Source organism: Bos indicus x Bos taurus, chromosome 18, assembly GCF_003369695.1.
Source record: "Bos indicus x Bos taurus breed Angus x Brahman F1 hybrid chromosome 18, Bos_hybrid_MaternalHap_v2.0, whole genome shotgun sequence".
In the NCBI taxonomy this organism is placed as follows: Eukaryota; Metazoa; Chordata; class Mammalia; order Artiodactyla; family Bovidae; genus Bos; species Bos indicus x Bos taurus.
The window spans coordinates 39,974,237-39,993,821 of NC_040093.1; the positions used below are offsets into that span (position 1 = coordinate 39,974,237).

General features: G+C 50.2%; 1 protein-coding gene across 1 annotated transcript in view; it reads left to right on the forward strand.

The window, feature by feature from the left end:
* The window catches only part of CNGB1 (cyclic nucleotide gated channel beta 1), a 69,374-nt gene that overhangs the window by 24,419 nt on the left and 25,370 nt on the right, over nt 1–19,585 (forward strand). Inside the window, exons 16-23 of the mRNA XM_027516437.1 lie at nt 306–342; nt 9,071–9,233; nt 12,814–12,921; nt 15,004–15,161; nt 16,246–16,401; nt 17,729–17,937; nt 18,952–19,002; nt 19,260–19,346. Coding sequence (XP_027372238.1) covers nt 306–342; nt 9,071–9,233; nt 12,814–12,921; nt 15,004–15,161; nt 16,246–16,401; nt 17,729–17,937; nt 18,952–19,002; nt 19,260–19,346 — 969 coding nt within the window. The remainder of the gene's footprint in view (nt 1–305; nt 343–9,070; nt 9,234–12,813; nt 12,922–15,003; nt 15,162–16,245; nt 16,402–17,728; nt 17,938–18,951; nt 19,003–19,259; nt 19,347–19,585) is intronic.

Genomic DNA, 19,585 nt, shown 5'->3' on the forward strand with positions numbered 1-19,585 from the left:
GTGAAATGTGGTGCCAGGCGGAGAGTGCCATGGGGGCTGCTTTAGTTGCTTTGTCTCCACACACAGAGAGTTGCCAGAGAATTTCCCCTCATGGTATGTGACGGGCCCAGGTGTTGGGGCCTGGGGCTCCTGTGTGCACTGGATGCTCCAGAAGGTGGGCTGAAGGTGTGACCAGTGGGCAGGGTAAGGAGTAGACTTGGGCCCATGAAGATGCCTGAGGGCAGATCCCCCGACACTGGCTGGGCTGGACCAGGGCAGGTATGGTTGGATGGTTACCACTTGGGTTTCTGCTTTATCTTTCACAGGAGCTGCAAGAAGAGGCCTTGGCCGACAGCTCAGGAGGTAGGTGTGCAGTGGGGGTGGGGTTGCATAAGAATGTCCAGGCTTCTTTGAGGCTGGGGGCAGCCGGGGCACAGGGGCAAGCCCTCCCCCTCTGCCTCTCAATTCCTTCCCCTCCCCAACTCATCCCATCCTCAGGCAAAACCCATTTTCTGCATCTTAGGACCACATAACCAGAGTCTGATGATGTATTTCAAGGGCCCCAAGGGAATTGCCTTAGACCCTGTCCCCCACCTTCCCCCGATCCCTACCCCACCAGGACTCCAGGTGTGTGTATGCTCACTCACTCAGTCCTGTGTGACTCTGCAATCCCATGGACTGTAGCTCACCAGGCTCTTCTGTCCATGGGATTCTCCAGCCAAGAATACTGGAGCAGGTTGCCATTTCCTACTGGGGAATCTTCCCGACCCAGGGATCGAACCCACATTTCTTGCATCTCCTGCATTGACAGGCGGGTTCCTTTCCACTACACCACCTGGGAAACCCCAGGACCCCAGGAGGCCTAGGGAAACCCTACTCCTAGCTAATCCCTCCTGCCAACCTCTTCATTGGGTCCACAACTCTCTAGGCTACAGACTAGTGAGAATTTGGCTCAAATGTATCATACCTGAATGAAGATTGGGACCAGAGCTTGCTAAAAGCATGTCCTAGACCCTGTGTCTTTTGAGTTTTTCCTTACTGCTGAGATCTTTGGTACAAGTTTGGTCATTTGTCACTCCGACTCCTAATCCTGAGAACTTTAGGGACGACAGGCCAGAGTCTAGGGGAGTGAGGCCAGCTGGACACTGAACCCAGGCCTTGCAAACCTCCACAATCCTCAAGGCACTAGTAGTGCTCCAGACACCCTGGGAGGCACACAGACCATTTTATAGATGAGAAAATTGAGGCTCTGTGTGGGCAGCAAGGACACAGACCTTCGTGTCACTCCTGGCTCCCCCCCTTCCTTTCTGTGTGACCTGGAGCCAGTCTGTGACCTCTCTTAACTGTGGCTTCCAAGTCAAGAAGAGGGGGCAGTAACAGTACCTACCCCACTGGGTTGTTGGGCAGAGTAGGGTGACCAGGCATCCCTGGCCCTGAAGGAAGAGACCATAACTGGGGTCGTGAGCCTGTTTGCTAGGCAACCAGTGTTGGAGATGGGATGGACCCAGCTGTCTTAACCCAGGTGTCCTGAGTCTGCTTCCCACCTGGTCTTTGAAAAACATCCTCTGTTAACTTTAACCCAAATCTACTGGAAACCTACTAAGTCTGCACCCCACAAAGATGAGCAAGACCAGGATCAGGGGGTGCAAACTAGGGTTCCATGGGGCTGGTTCCACGCCCTTCCCCAGGTCATTTGGAAGCAGGTGGCCTGAGAATCACACTTTGAGAAACACTGAGGCATGGCCCTCTGTCTGCCACCACTTGAAAGTGTGGCTGTCAAACCAGCAGCTTTGGTGTCACCTGGGAGCTGCTTCAGAATGCAGAATCCAGGCTCCACACCACCCAGCTGAAGCAGAAACTGCTCTGTGACAAGATCCCTGGAGGTTTCTCTGCACATTTGTGTTTGAGAGGCAGTGGCCTTAAGTCGTGGTTCTCATGACTGCGATTGCAATCATTTGGGGGAGATTTTAAAAAATCCTGGTGCCAGTCCTCACCTCAGACCATTAAATCAGAATCTCTGGGGGTGGGCCTGGGCATCAGGCATTTCCAGGCCTCCCTAGGCAATTCCAATATGCAGCCTATTTGGGGAACCAGGAACCTAGGAAAAGTTATTGTGTCTGGTTGGAAGTGAAATTAATTGAGCTCCAGGGTTTCTTTAGGATGGAAAATCCTACCGGATTAAGAATGTTTGAGTGTTAGCCTAAGAGCCTGAGGAGTTCTAGGTTCTTTGGTTGTAAAGTAGGAAATGCTATGATGGTTGGTTAAGGAGAGAAAGTGCCAGAACTGGGTGGTGCTCAGAGCTGTCTCTCAGAGCTGTGGGTGGACCAGCCACACGACTGGTGTTGCCCTCGAGGGACAAGAGTGGTGCTTCAGACTCTGAGTGCACTCCTGCGAATGCACGTGGGCACTGGGCTGGTCTGTGTTGACACCGGTGGGGAAGAGCCCCACTTTCTCTGCCTCTCCCAACTCTTTGCTCCTCATTGCAGTCCCCAGGGTCCTGCCTCTGCCTAAGACCCCCTGGCCTCAGCATTATGGCTAAACCAGGCCGGGACATGGAGCTGAATCACCTAGTCCAGGACCAGTCGCCTGGCCAAGTGACCCCCAGGCTTGCCTCCCGCAACCTGGTGGAGCACCTCCCCAATGTGCCCAGCTACCGCCCCCCCATCACCCGCATCCCTGTCCTCATCTCCCGGAGGACAAACTTATCCAACTCCAGCTTCGTCAAGGAGACCAGGAGCTCAGTCCGTCGTCTAGGTAGCGTGAAACTGCCCACCCAGCATGCTGGTGTCTGTGTTGTGTGTTTCTGCATGGCTTGGGCTGTTTTCTGCATGGGTGCTGTGGTCTTGGTGTGGGACTGCTATTTGGGCTCCTGGAAAACCACCCCTTTTTCCTCTGCTGACCAGTGTCTTCGCCTTGCTTTGTGGTGATTTAAGGCATAATAGTCCCCTTCTCTCTGTGCCTAAAATTCCACAATTAGCTATTCATTTTTGGGGGTTAAACGTGGCATTTTGCAGATCATCAGTTTTTATATGGGTTAGTCACTCATACCCTAGTTTAAAGAAGTCATTCAGATCTCCAGGCCAATGAAGAGGCTTGGATCAAGGAGCTGGGTCAGGGGGAAGAATAATCAGAGGGAAATGGACCAGGAGATGAGGTGAAGGTCCATTGCAGACAGAATCTACTGACCTTGAGAGTTTGCTGGGAGCTGGACTTTCTGAGGACTGTGGCTGTCTGCCCAGCAAATTCCCTTTCAGGAAAGGAGAGGCCCCCAGGTGTTGACAGGCAGACCCAGAGGAGAGGTGTCCTTAGGGGCCAGTGCAGAGAGAGAGCCTGTCTGGACCCATTTAATTGTGACAGGGTCCCCATAGTGGCCTTCGGGCTCCTGCTATTTGCTGCCTGCTGACAAAGAGCTGGGGGACATACTGGTGCCTCGCGGCAAATCCCTGTCACTTTGAGTCTGCCTTGACTCAAACCAGACCTGCCCATTTTGCCTTTGATTCATCTGTTTGTTTCTGGATGACCCTGGGCAAAGTTGTCTGTGATATCCATAGGCAGGTCAAGCTGAACATTTCATGAGAAGAGATCCACTCTTATTCTCCCCTCCTCCTGTCTTGAGGTGGGCAGAGTTGGGGTGAGGTGGAGTAAGATCAGCCCGCCTGGCCAAGTGACCCCAGGGCTTGTTCGGTTAGCAGGGACAGCGTAACACCTGGGGTTGGGGGTGGCGGTGGCTCGGGGTGGCTCAGGGCTGTCTCTCAGAGCTCCTGGATAGACGTCATGACCGGTGACGTTCTCCACATGAGCTACTGGGGATGACACGCCAAGCTCAGTCTTCCAGGCCAGCCCTAAATCTCACTCCAAAGGGTCCCGCATGTCCTCCACCCTTGCATCACTTCTTGATTTTTGTATATTCTGTATCAACTCTGCCGGAAGAGAGCGTGGCAACCCACTCCAGTATTCTTGCCTGGAGAATCCCATGGACAGAGGAGCCTGGAGGGCTACAGCTTATAGGATCACAAAAAGTCGGACATGACTGAAGTGACTTAGCACGCATGCATGCAACCATGCACCAACTCTGCACTTATTTGCTTACTCACTTTTTCATTCAATTCAGTGTATTTAAATAGGAAGCTTTACATTATAATTCAAATGGAAAACCAGCCTGGCCTGCCATAAATAGAAGGGCATAAATAGAAATAACCACAAAGACGTGGGGAACTAGGTCGTGTTGGTAATTTCTGGTGAGGTGGGGGCCTGCTGAAGGCTCATAGCTGAGTCTGCGGAAGGGAACTAGGACATGTCTGGGAGGCGTTGAGGCCATAGCAGCACTAACCTGAGGTTTCCTCTCTGCCCAGGCTGGATCCAGAGAGAACGGGAAAGGGGGGAGTGGTCTCATTCTGTGTCATCCTTTGTCTTGGCTGTGCCATCTAAAATCATCGCGTGCCTTCTCTGGTCCCTGGGAGCCCCACGCTTTGAGAAACAGTCTCAGTGACACATTGGGACGGCGGTCTGAACCAACTGTGATTGACACACGATGATTTTAGATGGTATGGCCGAGGCAATGACAGCATGCAGTGACAAGATTATTTCCATTTCAGTGGCTCTGCGTGGCACAGAAGTCTGTATGTAGGCTGGTCACCAACCTCAGGATGGGCTGAGAATTTTAGCTTTGGAGCCAGGATGCCTGGGTCCAAATCTGGGCTCTGCTGTGGGTTTCTTAACCTCTCTGTGCTTCATTTCCTTCTCCACAAAATGGGGACAATGATAACAATGACCTCATAGAATGGCTGGGAATGACGAAAGGGTTTATATATACATATAAATAAAGCACTTAGAGTTTAGTGAAACAAATGCCTAGTAGGCACATAGGAAGTGCTTAACAGTAAATATTATTATTCTCTAAACCAATTTAAGCATACAATATTATTCTTTGTGTTCTTAGTCACAGATTCTTATTCTATAAATCAGTATAATATAAACAAATATGATTTCTGTTTTGAGTTCCTACTCTGTCAAACTGGCAGGAAATGAAACATTGGGTTTAGGAGGTCCCCCTACCTTTGAGAGAGACTGAGTTTGTAGGGTCTTATGCAGGGTGAGGTAGGGGGTGAGGGGACCACGTGGTCCCTCCCAGGCTCCCTGGGACAGCCTCATGGACGCTGAGGCCACGTGTTTTTTTGCTGCCAGGGGGCCATTCTGGAAGCACCCGGGGCCCTGAGCATTTCTGAGAAGCTGCCTTAGTCCTGGCTGCCTCCATGCCCCCAGCCCACCTCCAGCTCCCCTCTCCCGAGGTCTGTGGGAGGCAGGGGGAGGTCCCTGCCACCCCATGGCTCTCTCCTGCTTTGCACAACCTGGGGCACCTCTGTTGAGTCTAGCAAAAGTCCTGCTCATCCTCTTTTCCTGAGGGCTTAGGGTTAGTACAACAAATGCCCCAGAATCTTGAGGTCTGCTTATGTTCCCTCCACCAACTTTCATAATGTGCTGGCTTTTCCCATGTGGCCATTAAAAACAGCTCACATATCCAAATGTTTCAAAATGCACCCCTCCACATTTGGGGGTGTGCACCTGCCTTGCTGGTACCCAGACCTGCACCTGGCTACTACTGCGTGGCTTGGCCCAGGTGTAGTGGGGAGTGGGGGCACCCTTCCAGCCCCTCAGCATCCTCTGAGCTCTGCCTAGGGGCACACCTGTCCCCACAGTCCCGGGGGAGGGTAATGAAGCCCAAAACAGGGACACACCCAGTCTCCCCAGGGAGGATCTGATTCTCAGGATGCAAGGCCTCTCAGAAGTCAGGAGAGGAGCTGAGGGGATTATTTCTGGGGGCTCTTGGCAGATGCAAAAATAAGAAAGTACCAAAGGTCACAGGGGTAACAGGCATTACAAAAACAGTCTGCCACCCTTGATTGTAGGAAGCTTCCAAATGTCTCCATTCGAGGCCCTTCAAGAGTGTGAGGCCCTGAAGAGGTAAAATTGTCACTACATGCAGATGACATGATACTATACGTAGGAAACCCTAAAGGCTCCACGCAAACACTGCTGCTGCTGCTGCTACGTCGCTTCAGTCGTGTCCAACTCTGCTCGGCCCCATAGACGGCAGCCCACCAGGCTCCCCCGTCCCTGGGATTCTCCAGGCAAGAACACTGGAGTGGGTTGCCATTTCCTTCTCCAATGCATGAAAGTGAAAGGTGAAAGGGAAGTCGCTCAGTCGTGTCTGACTCTTAGCGACCCCATGGACTGCAGCCTACCAGGCTCCTCCGTCCATGGGATTTTCCAGACAAGAGTACTGGAGTGGGGTGCCATTGCTAATAAATGAATTTAGCGAAGTAGCGGGATTCAAGATTAATATTAAAAAATGAGTTGCAACACTTTATAATAACAATGAAACATCAGAAAAGGAATGTAAAAAAAAGAAACCCTTTAAAAATAGCACCAAAAAAAAAAAAAAAAAAAAAAAAGGACTTACCCAGTGGTAAAGTGGTTAAGAATCTGCCTGCCAAAGTAGGGGACGTGGGTTTGATCCCTGGTTTGGGAGGATTCTACATGCCTTGGAGCAACTAAGCCTGTGCACTGCCACTACCGAGCCTGCATGTTGCAACTCCTGAAGCCCACGCTCTAAAACAAGAGAAGCTACTGCAATGAGAAGCCCACACACTGCAACTAGAGAGTAGCTCCTGCTTGCCACAGCTGGAGAAAATCCTGCACCCAGCAACGAAGGCCCAGTGCAACCAAAAATAAATTTAAAAAAACACAAAACACCTAGGAATAAACCTGACCAAAGAGGTGAAAGACTAATATGCTGAAAACTGTAAAATATCAGTAAAGCAAATTAAAGAGGATTCAAAGAAATGGAAAGATATCCCATTCCCTTCCAAGAGGATTGCAAGGATTAATATTGTTAAAATGGCAATTTTATCCAAAGCAATGTGCAAATTTAGTATGATACCTATCAAAATACCCAAGACATTTTTCACAGAACTAGAACAAGGAATCAAAAAAATTTTATAAGGACTATTAAAGACCCAGAATTGCCAAAGCAATCCTGTGAGGCGGCCTAGGGATGGGGGCCATGGAGCAAGAGGCATAACTCTCCCAGACTTCAGATAATACTACAAAGCTATAGTAAAATCAAAACAGGGTTGTAAGGGTATAAAAATGGACATGCAGGTCTATGGAACAGTGAAAATAGAGCCTAGAAATAAACCCATACACCTATGACCAATTAATCTCCAACAAAGGAGGCAAGAATATAAAATGGGTAAAAGACAGTCTCTTTAGCAAGTGGTGCTGGGAAAGTTACCTGCATGTAAATAAGTGAAGTTCGAACATACCCTCACACCATATACAAAAATAAAATGGCTTGAAGACTTAAACCTAAGACATGACATGTAAAACTCCTAGAAGAGAGCATAGGCAAAACATTCTCTGACATAAATCGTACCAATGCTTTCTTAGTTCAGTCTCCCAAGGCAATAGAAATAAAAAACAAAAATAAATAAATGGGACCTAATCAAACTTTTACAAGTTTTTGCACAGCAGAGGAAATCATGAAAAAGGGAGAAAGAAAGAAAAGACAGCCTATGGAATGGGAGAAAATATTTGCAAATGGGTTGATGGACAAGGGCTTAGTCTCCAAAATATACAAACAGTTCCTACCACCACCACCACCAGAACAGCTCCATTGAAAAATGGGCAAAAGACTTTAATAGGCATTTCTTCAAAGAAGATGTACAGATGACCAGTAAGCACATGAAAAGATGCTAACAGCATTGATTATTAGAGAAATGCAAATCCAAACTAGAAGGTACCACCTCACATTGATCAGAATGACCATCGTGAAAAAGTCTACAAATAACAAATGTTGGAGAGGGTATGGAGAAAAGGGAACCCTCCTACACCGCTGGTAGGAATGTAAGTTGGTACAGCCACTGAGGAGAACAGTGTGGAGGTTCCTCAGAAAACTAAAAATTGAATTACCAGATGATCCAGAAATCCCACTCCTGGTCATATACCTGGACAAAGCTATAATTCAGAAGATACATCACCCCTATGTTCATGGCAGCACTGTTTACAATAGTCAAAACATGAAAACAACTAAATGCCCATTGACAGACGAACGAATAAAGATGTGGTACATGTATAAACGGAATACTACTCAGCCACAAAAAGAATGAAATCATGCCATTTGCAGCAGCATGGATGCAATTAGAGATTATCATACTAAATGAAGTAAGTCAGAAAGAGAAAGACAAATATCATATGCAGTCAGTATATGTGGAATCTAAAAGATGGTGCAAATGAACCTGTCTCAAAACAGAAAGAGACACAGATTTCTGGCTGCCACTGGGGAGGGAGATAGGGGAGGGAAGGACTGGCAGTGCGGGATTGGATATAAAATATTATATATAGGGTGGATAAACAAGAAGGTCCTGCAGTATAGCACAGGGAACTAGATTCAACATCCTGTGATAAACCATAATGGAAAAGAATGTGAAAAGAAAGAATATATGTGTATAACTGAGTCACTTTGGTGTACAGCAGAGATTGGCACAACATTGTAAATCAACTATGCTTTAATAAAAAATTAAAAAAAAGAGGTCTTGTACCCCCATGTCTGCTGCCCCCACGGGCCTGGGAAAGCCTCATCATTCCTACCTTGGGATGGGGAAACTGAGGCCCTGGGAGAGGAAGCAGCTGAGCCAGACTGCACCAGGCCAGACTCTAGGACTCAGCACCCCCCAGGCAGGCTCCCCAAGCCCTTTCTCAGCGCTGCCACCCCAACCCCCACCCCAGGGCCTTGCTGCTTCTCTAGGCCCAGGGAAACCAGGCTGGGCTCCAGGCTGTGTCCGGGAGCTCCTGTGACGTCACGGCTGCTCCCGTGGCTCCTGGGTCAATGGCCGCCAGGGGCATGGCCCTCAGAGGGCCCTGGACACCGCATCGTTGTGCCCCCTGCATGGAGCTCTCCTGTGGGCCCTGTGTGGAGGCAAGGCTGCCACGGGCCCCTCCAGACACACACACTCTGGCTTCCCCGTAGAACACAGCAAGGCTCCGGGGACCTGGCTCCTCTCTGACGCTGTGTCCTCCTTCCCCTCCCCAGTACCTGCCACAGAAGAGCACCCCGAAGTGCAGGTGGAAGATGCTGATGCTGACAGTCGCCCCCTCATCGCGGAGGAGAACCCACCCTCTCCCGTGCAGCTGCCCCTGTCTCCTGCCAAATCCGACACCCTTGCGGTCCCAGGATCAGCCACAGGGAGCCTCAGGTCACCGTCTATGCTTCTCTTGGGTGTTTCGTAGCACTGTGCCAGCTGTGCATTTGGTAGAAGAGGACACTGGGGCCAGAGAGGGGAAGAAACTGGCCCAAGGTCACTCAGTGAGGTGCCGTCAGCATTGGGACCATGGCCCACCTCTTTCCAGGTCTCCTAATTCCTGGTTTCAGGCTCCAGAAAGAGATCTCTGAGGAAGCCCTGTCCAGAATACCCTTGAGTGTATGGTTTGAAGGGGGTAATAGATGTGACAGGGAATTATTGTTAACAATTACAATGGGAATACCAAAGAACTCTAGATACAATAACCATCCCTCATCCCACCACGCTAGGTTAGGTTGTGGTTTTATTTTTCTGCCCTCTCTTCCATACCTTATTTGTGGGCCCAGGCTTCTGAGTGGTTTTAATTGAAGGTAGGATTGGATCACATCTCATCTGAGACCACATCGTATTTATTGAGCCCCTTTCCATACTGCTAGACTGTCGCTATGATGCTGTGTTGACATCTTCCAGCTCCACGTGTCAGAACAGACGTAACAGTCCTTGCCTGTTAAATACTGAACACAAAGGTGCTATGGATATCTCTTTGGTCCTCTGCCTTCGTCCTTGGGCTCCTTTCTCGAAAGTGAAATTCCTGCTCAGGGTTGCACACACTTGTGCTTCTTGAGATAAGTTAGTTGCTGCATGGTTAGAGGTGGTTTTGGACAACCTGAGCCAGGTAGCTGAGAGCGTTCCTGTATAGAGCTATAGGCAGGCTGTGAGGTGCAGTACTGTGCTTTGTGAGTGGTTATTAAAGAAGAGTGGTTATTAAAGTGGTTATTAAAGAAGAGCCACCAGTGCCTTCCCTTTGCTGGCTGGATTGAGAGATGGTTCTTTTTTCTTGATTAATTCTTGCTCTCATCCATTAGCTCTTGAGTAATTTCTCAGCTGAAGTCAGGCGCCTGCTGGGATAGAAATGGCTGGATGTCGTCAACAGAGGTTCCCAGATTTTAATGTGGAGAAGAGAGGCATAATCTCACCTGGCCTCAGAACACAGCTCACAGACACATCAGTCCTTATGGCTAATTCATTGAATCATATACAGAGTACAGATAGCAGAAGACAAGGCACTACCATGACTGTGGACATCTGGTCTACCTCCCTCTATTCCCTTTATTAGGGTGGAGAAACTGTACAGGTTGGATTAAAGATGGATACCGGGGAGCAGCGATGAGGGGACTAGGGTCACATGCGGCTAGAATCCAAGCTCCTACCTTTTGCTTATGAGCTAGGTCTGTGAGGCTCCTCTGGTTATCATTCATTTGCAAACATTTTTTGAACATCTTTATGTGCCAGCCTCTGCTCTAGGTGCTGTAGACACATCAGGGAAAAGCCTGTCCTAATAGAGCTGATATTCTAGTGCGACGGAGATAGTGAACAAGTAATCACACAAGACTCCTCCAGGGAGTTGCTAAGCAGAACATGACTGTGAGAAACTGGAGAAGCCTCAGCCTGAGCTTGCCCCCAAGAAGGAATTCTGATGCCTGACATGAGAGACCAGTGGGGCTGTCTGTGGTCAGGGATGGAATGAACACAGGGCAATTGATGGGAGCAGAGAAGCCACCCAAACAGAGGGGTAGAGGGGGGCATGTGGGCAAGGCCCTTCTCACAGCACAGAGCTGTGGTTTGGAGTGAATCCCAGGTCACCACTTACCAGATGTGAGGCTTAAAGCAAGTCATTTGATCTTCCTAGGCCTTCATCTCTCCATGATAAGATGGGGATGAAACATTCCCTGTACCTTAGGCATGTGAAAATTCAACAAACTCCTGTAAGTGAAGTGCTTAGCACAGGGCCAAGCACTGGGCAGTGCTGGGGGAACAGAGCTTCTGACTTACTTCCACTTTCTGGACTCTCTCCAGATCCTCGGAAGGCACTGGGATGAGGGCAGGAGGGCTGAGTTTAAGTCCTAGTTGTGAGATTTCTGCCCCAGTATTCTTGTGTGCAGGCATCCTTTTTTTCAGTATTTATATATTTATTTGGCTACCAGTCAGTTCAGTTGCTCAGTCGTGTCCAACTCTTTGCAGCCCCATGGACTGCAGCAGGCCAGGCTTCCCTGTCCATCACCAACTCCCGGAGCTTGCTCAACCTCATGTCCATTGAGTCAGTGATGCCATCCAACCATCTCATCTGCTGTTGTCCCCTTTTCCTCCCACCTTCAATCTTTCCCAGCATCAGGGTCTTTTCCCTGATGGCTATTGGACTATGCCAGGTCTTAGTTGTGGCATGTGGGATGTAGCGCCCTGACCAGGGGTCAAGCCCGGTCCCCTGCATTGGGAGTGCAGAGTTTTAGCCACTGGACCACCAGGGAAGTGCCCTGCAGGCCTCCTTTTAATTAGTGTGTAAAAGAGGCGAACCCATGAGTCTTGCCATTTTAGTTGAGTTGACAGAAGATAGTAGGGTCGTTCCAGAGCTTCTGGAATAAAGCAAATGCTGCACATCCCTCTGACTGTATCCCTCTAGAAGCCCTAATGGTGGAATCCTGAGTCACGGTGGTGGGGGATGGTAGAAGTACCACATGTGTTCAGATCTAGACACCATCAGCCAAGACATCAGTGGTTCCAAAATCAACACTGGTGGACTTGGACTGAATGGTGGGGACGCAGGATAGTTTAGTCTTCATCCTTCAGATAGGGAATAGGGAGCTTCAGGATGGGATGGGGCTTGTCCCAGGTCACACCACGTGTAGGAGACCAGACTCCATGGCCTGTGGGTGTCAGTTTTTCCAATCAGGGGCACATCTGTTAAGGGAGGGAATCTGAGCTTCTAGGAGAGTTAACAGGATGGAATGGGAGCCCCCACACCTTATTGGAAGGGTGGTGTGGTGGAGAAAGAGGTGGGGGTGGGCTGGGGAGCTCTGTGCCGCCAGACTGGGAGGTGGGGGGAGAAGGATGTTTAAAATGAGACCTGACTGAGTGATAAGCACCTCATTGAGCTGGTTAGATTTAGTCCCATTTTGGGCTTCCCTGGTAGCTCAGCTGGTAAAGAATACATCTGCAATGAGGGAGACCTGGGTTTGATCCCTGGGTCGGGAAGATCCCCTGGAGGAGGGCATGGCAACCCACTTTCATATTCTTGCTGGAGAATCCCCGTGGACAGAGGTGCCTGGCGGGCTACAGTAGTCCATGGGGTCACAAAGAGGCGGACATGACTGAGCAACTAAGCACAGCATACACAGTCCCATTTTACAGAGGGGAAAGCTGAGGCAGCTCAGAGAGTTTAAGTTAACTTGCCAAGGTCACACGTTGGGAAGAAGCAGGGCTGGGGAGCAAACTTGGGTTTGCCTGATGCTGAGTCAGTGCTGTTACTTTTACGTGAGGCCGCTGAATGAATGCAGAGACTAAGGTCCAGAGGCCAGCTGTGTCCCCTCTTCTCCCTTTTTGTTTCCCTGCAGGCAAGCGAGGACCCTCGGGCAGCACCATCCTCTGCCCCCACCTCCCACCCAGGATTTGCTCTGGGTGATCTGCAGGGCCCCAAGTTGGCTCCCCGCTTGTGGCTCCTGCCTCCCTGAAGTCCCTTTCCATGTCTGTGTTCTTGCAGGAAGAGGCTGCCTTCCCAAGATGATGAGGCTGAAGAGCTCAAGATGCTGTCACCGGCTGCATCCCCCGTGGTTGCCTGGTCGGACCCCACCAGCCCACAGGGCACTGAGTAAGTGGGGGCCGCCTCTGGGGTCTCATGGAGTCAGAAGTCTGGGTGGGGATGGGCAAGCAAAGGGAGGTGAGCTGGGGAGAGCATGGATGTTTTTAGAACACTCTGCCTGAAGGTAGACTGTGCCAGTGGTTTCCAAGCAGTAAGGGAGGGCTGGGTCCCCTGCCCTGGCTGCTTCTGGCTGGCCCAGCAGTTGTGCAAAATCTGGTCTGCAGAATGGGCCGGGGCTCTGGGCCTCCTGTGTCCCGAGCCACAGAGAGTGGACCTGGGGAAGCCAAGTGTTTATAAGCTCCTCAGGTGATTCCAATGCAGCTGGTCCATGGAACAAAGTTTAAAGGCCACTCTGAGGGCATCAGGGCCTGTGTCTCTGATATCTGCCTGTCTCAAGGGCTGGGCCAGTGGGAAGTGTTTTCCTGAAGGGTCTACGTAGGCTAGTGATAACGAATCCCCCAGCCCTGGGCTCTGGCCTGGGCGTCTCACCTCCTCCCCAGCCATACTCCTGGAGTGACCTCAGGAAACCACGGCCTTTCCTTCCAGTCTTTTTTTTTTCTGCCTGTAATTTTACGGAGTTTATGCTTAGCAGTATTGCGGAAAGTTCAGAAAAGCCAGAGAAGCAGGAAAAAACCCCAAACCTCACGTATCATACAGTGATTGTTTTTAGTGTACAGTGGGAGTCTCATCTTATGCAATAGGATCAGGGCGGGGTTAGGGTTCATATCAGAAGATAAGGCAGAAATCCTGTAGAATAATAAAAATTCCCTTGGGAGAAAAGCTCTTAAGGTGGTCAGCATGGAGCCCTAGGTATTCCTTCAGTAGGTTAAGATGCTATAGCAAATAGACCTCAGTGTTTCAGCGCATAAGGAACAAGATGGCTCATGTCAGTCATGCCATCAGGTGCGTGTTTCAGGTCAGTGGCAGACTCTGCTCTCTGCAGTCATTTAAGGACCCAGCCAGCAGTGGCTCTGCCATCTTTCTGCGGCTTTCAAGATCTCACTGGTCAGACTGGAAAGGGAGAGTGCCAGGCCGCTCTCCATAAGGAGGCCTGCAGTTGCACAAGGCTTGTGCGCAGAAGAGAGCTGACATGGCCACACGTGGGCAACAGGGTCCCTGGCTGGGTGGCGACTGCTTCCCAAAGTGGGTGAGCAGTTTCTGTCTCCTCCACTCCTGGTACCGTCTCTCATTATGACCCCACACTGCTTGTCTCCAGCTCAGCTGAGCACATGAAGAGTAGCTGGCTTGAGTTTCAGTGCCTCAGTGTATGAAAAAAACAATAGATCTGTAAACACCAGTATCATCCTCAGCTCAGAGAGAGGATCACAGGCCACTCAGCAAAGAACAGGGAACTAGGCTGATTCACACAGCCACCCATCTCAACTCACCCAGAGCTCTGGACCCAGGCTGAGGGGACTGTCAGGCAGACTCTCATTCATTCTGTCTGTCTATGTCTGTCTCTCTTGATGCAAGTTCATACATTTTAAATTCCTATAAATTAAAAGGATTTGTAATGTATCTGTAATGTTTTTTAAAATTTTAATTGAATTAAACTAATTAATTAATTTATTTTGCCCATGCTGCATGGTTTGTGGGATCTTAGTTCCCTGACCAGGGATCAAACCCATGACCTTGGCAATGAGAGCTCAGAGTCCTAACCTCAGGACCGCCAGGGAATTTCCTGCACTGTTTTTAAAATCAGCTATTTCCTAAACCTCAAAAAGTAGCCGCTGTCCCCTCTCTGATCAGTCCTGTATGTCATGTGAACCCCAAACTGAGTCTAACGGCCCTGAACTGAGTTCCAAGAGTTGCCCCCTAAATTACAAGTGGAATCCAGAGTTTTTCAGAATTGCCCATCTGAATCAGAGCCTGCATGGTACATTTCCTAAAAAGCTGGGTATCCCGGTGCAATTCCCAGGCTGAATTTCCTCCCAGGAGATATTAAGGTGGGTTTGATGTTTTGATGTCCAGAGGGAGACTGGGGCAGGATTGACCCCCTCCAGCCAGGTGGGATACAGATTCTGCCCTTGCCTGGGGGCGCAGGGGTCCCTCCCCACACAGTCCGCTCAGCTCTGGGTGCTGTTTCCACAGTGACCAGGACCGTGCAACCTCGACAGCCAGCCAGAACAGTGCCATCATCAATGACCGGCTCCAGGAGCTGGTGAAGCTCTTCAAGGAGCGGACGGAGAAGGTAAAGGAGAAGCTCATCGACCCTGACGTCACCTCCGATGAGGAGAGCCCCAAGCCCTGTGAGTCCAGAGCTGGTGATGGTCCACTGGACCCAGGGTGTGGTGGGGCCCCTGGAGCCCTCTTTCAACTCATAGGGAGGGTAACCCCAAGAAAATGGTGGGGGTGCTTGAGAGAAGCGCAGATCTCCACTCTCTGGAATTCGAGATCCTTTGTATACAGTTTTAGCTACGTGTCCAGGGGTGGAAAGAAGGTCAGAGTTCTGGCTGATGATCCAGTTGTACTTAGCTCTGTCTCCCAGAGGGCAAGTTCCCTGGTTGACCTTCTGCCCCTTTCCTGCTTGCAGGCAGGTAGGTGGTCCACCCTGGGGCGTATGTCACGGTCTAACACTCAGATGGTATCCATAACCCACTCTGGAACCACACAGTCTTCGTTTTCAAAGGCCTTGGTTACAATATTTATGTGGAAGTTTTCTTCTTTCAGAGTACCAGGAGGAAATAAGAACCACGCTCTCTTGCCAGGGAGGTTTTCTAGGTTTTTCCAAAGGAGGCTTGTGTCTTCGAACTCAAAGTACCGACAATGAACCTAGCAGAGCCTGACTTCATAATCCTAAAGCTAGAAACATAGCCATATTGAACCTTTGAGAGCCAATCTCTAGTTCACCAACAAACATCTCCACAGATGCAGAGGGAGGCTGTGATCCCATTCAGTGTCTTGTTTTAGAGACGAAGATTCCTGTGCTGAAAAACATAGGGCAATGTTTTCCTGATTCCTGGGGGTGGGAGTTCTGGGTACCAATGTCCCCCCACCTCCAGAGAGAACCAGGGTGTCCAAACAAGCATTGACACACAAGCAGACATGCAACTGAACACCCAACTTTCCCAGAAACACCTCATTTTAGGCAGCTCCTGAGCAGTGGTCCCCTATTGGTAGTAGGTAAGCGTTTCAGAGCAGGTGCTCAGGCTGCCATTTAAGAGGATATGTGGGGTTTGCTGCAGGAGAACACGCAGAGCTTGTGGCTGGTTGTGGAGAGCTGTCAGGGTCCCCTCAGCTCCAGCTCCAGCATCTGCAGTCGGGTGCCTTGTCTTTGCATCCTCAGCCTGAGCCCCGGGGCTAGGTCAGAGGGTCACCAGTGTCATCCCACAGCCCCAGCCAAAAAAGCCCCAGAGCCGGCCCCAGAAGTGAAGCCAGCTGAAGCGGGGCAGGTGGAAGAGGAACACTACTGTGAGATGCTCTGCTGCAAGTTCAAACGCCGCCCCTGGAAGAAGTACCAGTTTCCCCAGAGCATCGACCCGCTGACCAGTGAGTCCTGGGACGGCAGTGGGCGTGGCCACACGTCATGGAAGGGGGCGGGGCGGGGCGGGGACAGAGAGGGGCCCAAACAAACTGGAGTCCCTGGACTAGGAAGGAGGACTAGGGCACCCGTCTTAACAGGCAAGGAAACTAAGGCACAGAGGAGTTAACTGGCCTAAAGACGCAACTAGTCAGTGGCAGACTCAGGACTCCTGACTCTTGGCCAAGTCTTTTTTCTACTTTGCCCTTACTGGCTGCTTTCCCAGATCTGCTGCTCTGAGCAGAGGAGGGGAAAAATTCTTCCAACATCTCAAGTGAAGTGCCTCTCACTTGCCCTTTAGCTCACTTTATATTCTTCAGGAATAACAAACCTTCATATGTGCACAGCACTTTACAAAGGGTTTCCCTGCCTTTTCTTTTCTTTTTTAAATCTGACTTCTGTGACTTCTCTGAGGAGGACAGAGCAGGGACCAGAGAGGGACTTTCCCAGGGTCATACAAGAAGTCACTGAGGGGCAGGACTCCAACCCTGGTGTCCACGGGTCCTTTAAAATGCCCAGGTTGGGGGGAATTCCCTTTCAGTCCTATGGTTAGGAGCCTGCACATTCACTGCAGGGGGCACTAGTTCAATCCCTGTTCAGGGAACTAAGATCCCACAAACTGCTGGATGTGGCCGAAAAATAAAAGTAAATAAATAAATAATAAAATGCCCACGTGACCTACAGTATCCATCCTTCCATACACCTGTCCATGTATCCATCTGTCCATCTTCTATGCATTGTTCACTATTGTGTATTTAGGAAAGCAGGAAATACATTTTTGGCAAAAATTCAACCAGAGTGGATCAAAAGTGTTTTCTGTTAGCTGTCTATGAACTGATAATGACCTCACATCCCCTACTGAAAGTATTCCGTTTGTTAGGGCCTAGCTGTGATTTATTTTTATATCAAAGATTGTTTTTTATGCTCCCCCCGACCAGGCTTCCCTGGTGGCTCAGTCTGTAAAGAAACCGCCTGCAATGCAGGAGACCCAGGTTCGATCCCTGGTTTGGGAAGGTCCCCTGGAGAAGGGAATGGCAACCTACTCCAGTATTCTTGTCTGGAGAATCCCATGGACAGAGGAGCCTGGTAGCCTACAGTAGTCCACGGGGTCGTAAAGAGTTGGACACGACTGAATGATTAACACTTTGACTTTCCCTCAAGAAGGGCCACATTAAGAGCTGGTAAGAAAGTCAGATTGATAAGTGGAAATAAGAAAGCCCCATCCCAATCACACAGCGAGATGAGGGGCCCTTCTCCGGCTGAGGTTCTAGCACCTTCCCTCCCCGACCCCTGCAGACCTGATGTACATCTTGTGGCTGTTCTTCGTGGTGCTGGCCTGGAACTGGAACTGCTGGCTGATTCCCGTGCGCTGGGCCTTCCCCTATCAGACGCCAGACAACATCCACCTCTGGCTGCTGATGGATTACCTGTGTGACCTCATCTACCTCCTGGACATCACTGTGTTCCAGATGCGCCTGCAGTTTGTCAGAGGCGGGGACATCATTGTGAGTCACAGCTGGGTCAGGGGGTGGCTGGGGGCAGACCCTGCCGCCAGAGCCCCTGATGCTGGGATGGACAAGAAGCTAAATGAACAGGGAAATCTCAGGACATCCACTCGTGCCTATTCAACAGCATGGTTGTTTGTTTTACACATCTTTGATACATTCGAATTACACACATCTTCATGTGTGGGTAAAATGGTCCCTGGACCACCTGATAGAGTTGAAGAAGTAGTCCAGAGAATGGTCTTTAGAGTAGGCAGACCTGGTTCAAATCTTGGCTGTATGAGAACTAACTGTGTCACCTCTCAGAGCCTCAGTTTTCTCATCTTTAAAATGGGGATAGTAATTGTTCTCACCTCTTACCATTGCTGTGAGGCTCCATGGAGGTGATGTATGCAGAGTGCTCAGCACAGGTAACTGCTGACAATCGACATTTCCTGAGTTGGGGCGGGGGGCGGTTCCTGCAAAAAGCACACTCCTCAGACCAGTTGGGGAGTCCATGTTCTGGTGCACTTTCTGGGGAGGAAACCAAAATCCTGACTGGGATGTGGCAAACTCCCCATCTCCCTATGTAGGTCATTTTTCAAAATTCCATGCAGGTGGAGCTGGGTCTCCTCTGTGTGCAAAGTTGAAGTTGAGCTGCTAAAATAATTCACAGGAAGAATTCCCTGGGCAACCTCCTTCCTGGTCTGATCAGAGCAGTGAATAAGGTTGCAAATGATCCAGGTGAGGCTAACGTACTGAGAGAGTAAGGTCAGCGTCCCTGCTTTCCATATAAGAAGCTGGAATCAAGCTGAGTGACCTTGGATGACACACCCCCACTCCATCTTGGGGAGCTCGATCTCCCCATCTGTAGGCTTTCACCAGGCTTCGCTGGTCCATTCAATGGCTCTGCACCCATGGGGCTGTTACTTGGATAGGAAGGTCGAGGTTGGGTGGGAATTTGCATCACTGCTCTGATGGGGTCAGGGGGAAGCTCTCAGGCCATTTCACAGTCATTATTCCATTTTATTCCAGACGGACAAAAAGGAGATGCGCAACAATTACGTGAAATCTCAGCGCTTTAAGGTGTGTGCCGGGGTCTCAGGAGGCTGTGTCTCTGGGGGCCTGGGTGTTTTGAGGCCAGTGTGATGTGGCTTCCCCCACAGGACCAGCACAGGCTGGAGCTTGTTGGTAGGATACCTGCTGCCGTAGTTTTAGCCCCTCCATGGGCATCCTGACCTCGCCTCTCCATTGAAGGTGGAGAACCCCACCACTCACCCCATCCCACAACCCTGGGAGTTACACGCTGTTTTATACACTGTGGTGTCCTGCTGGCATTTCAGATGGACATGCTCTGCCTCTTGCCCTTGGACTTACTCTACTTGAAATTCGGTGTGAATCCCCTCCTGCGCTTGCCCCGCTGTTTGAAGGTAAGACGAGTGGACTTCCCCATCCAAGGCCTCCAGCTCCTCTGGTGCTCTGTACTGGCACCAACATCTTGATGCCTGGTCTAAGCAGCACTGGTGAGGCATCAGGAAAGGGTGGCTGCAAGGAATGATGGGAAATTCCTTACGATTGTTAGTGCTTCTTAGCTGTGCTGTGTGTTAGATATTGCTCTGGAGGCTTTACAAGTGCTTCCTCCTCAATTCCATGAGGTGAGGGTTATTAG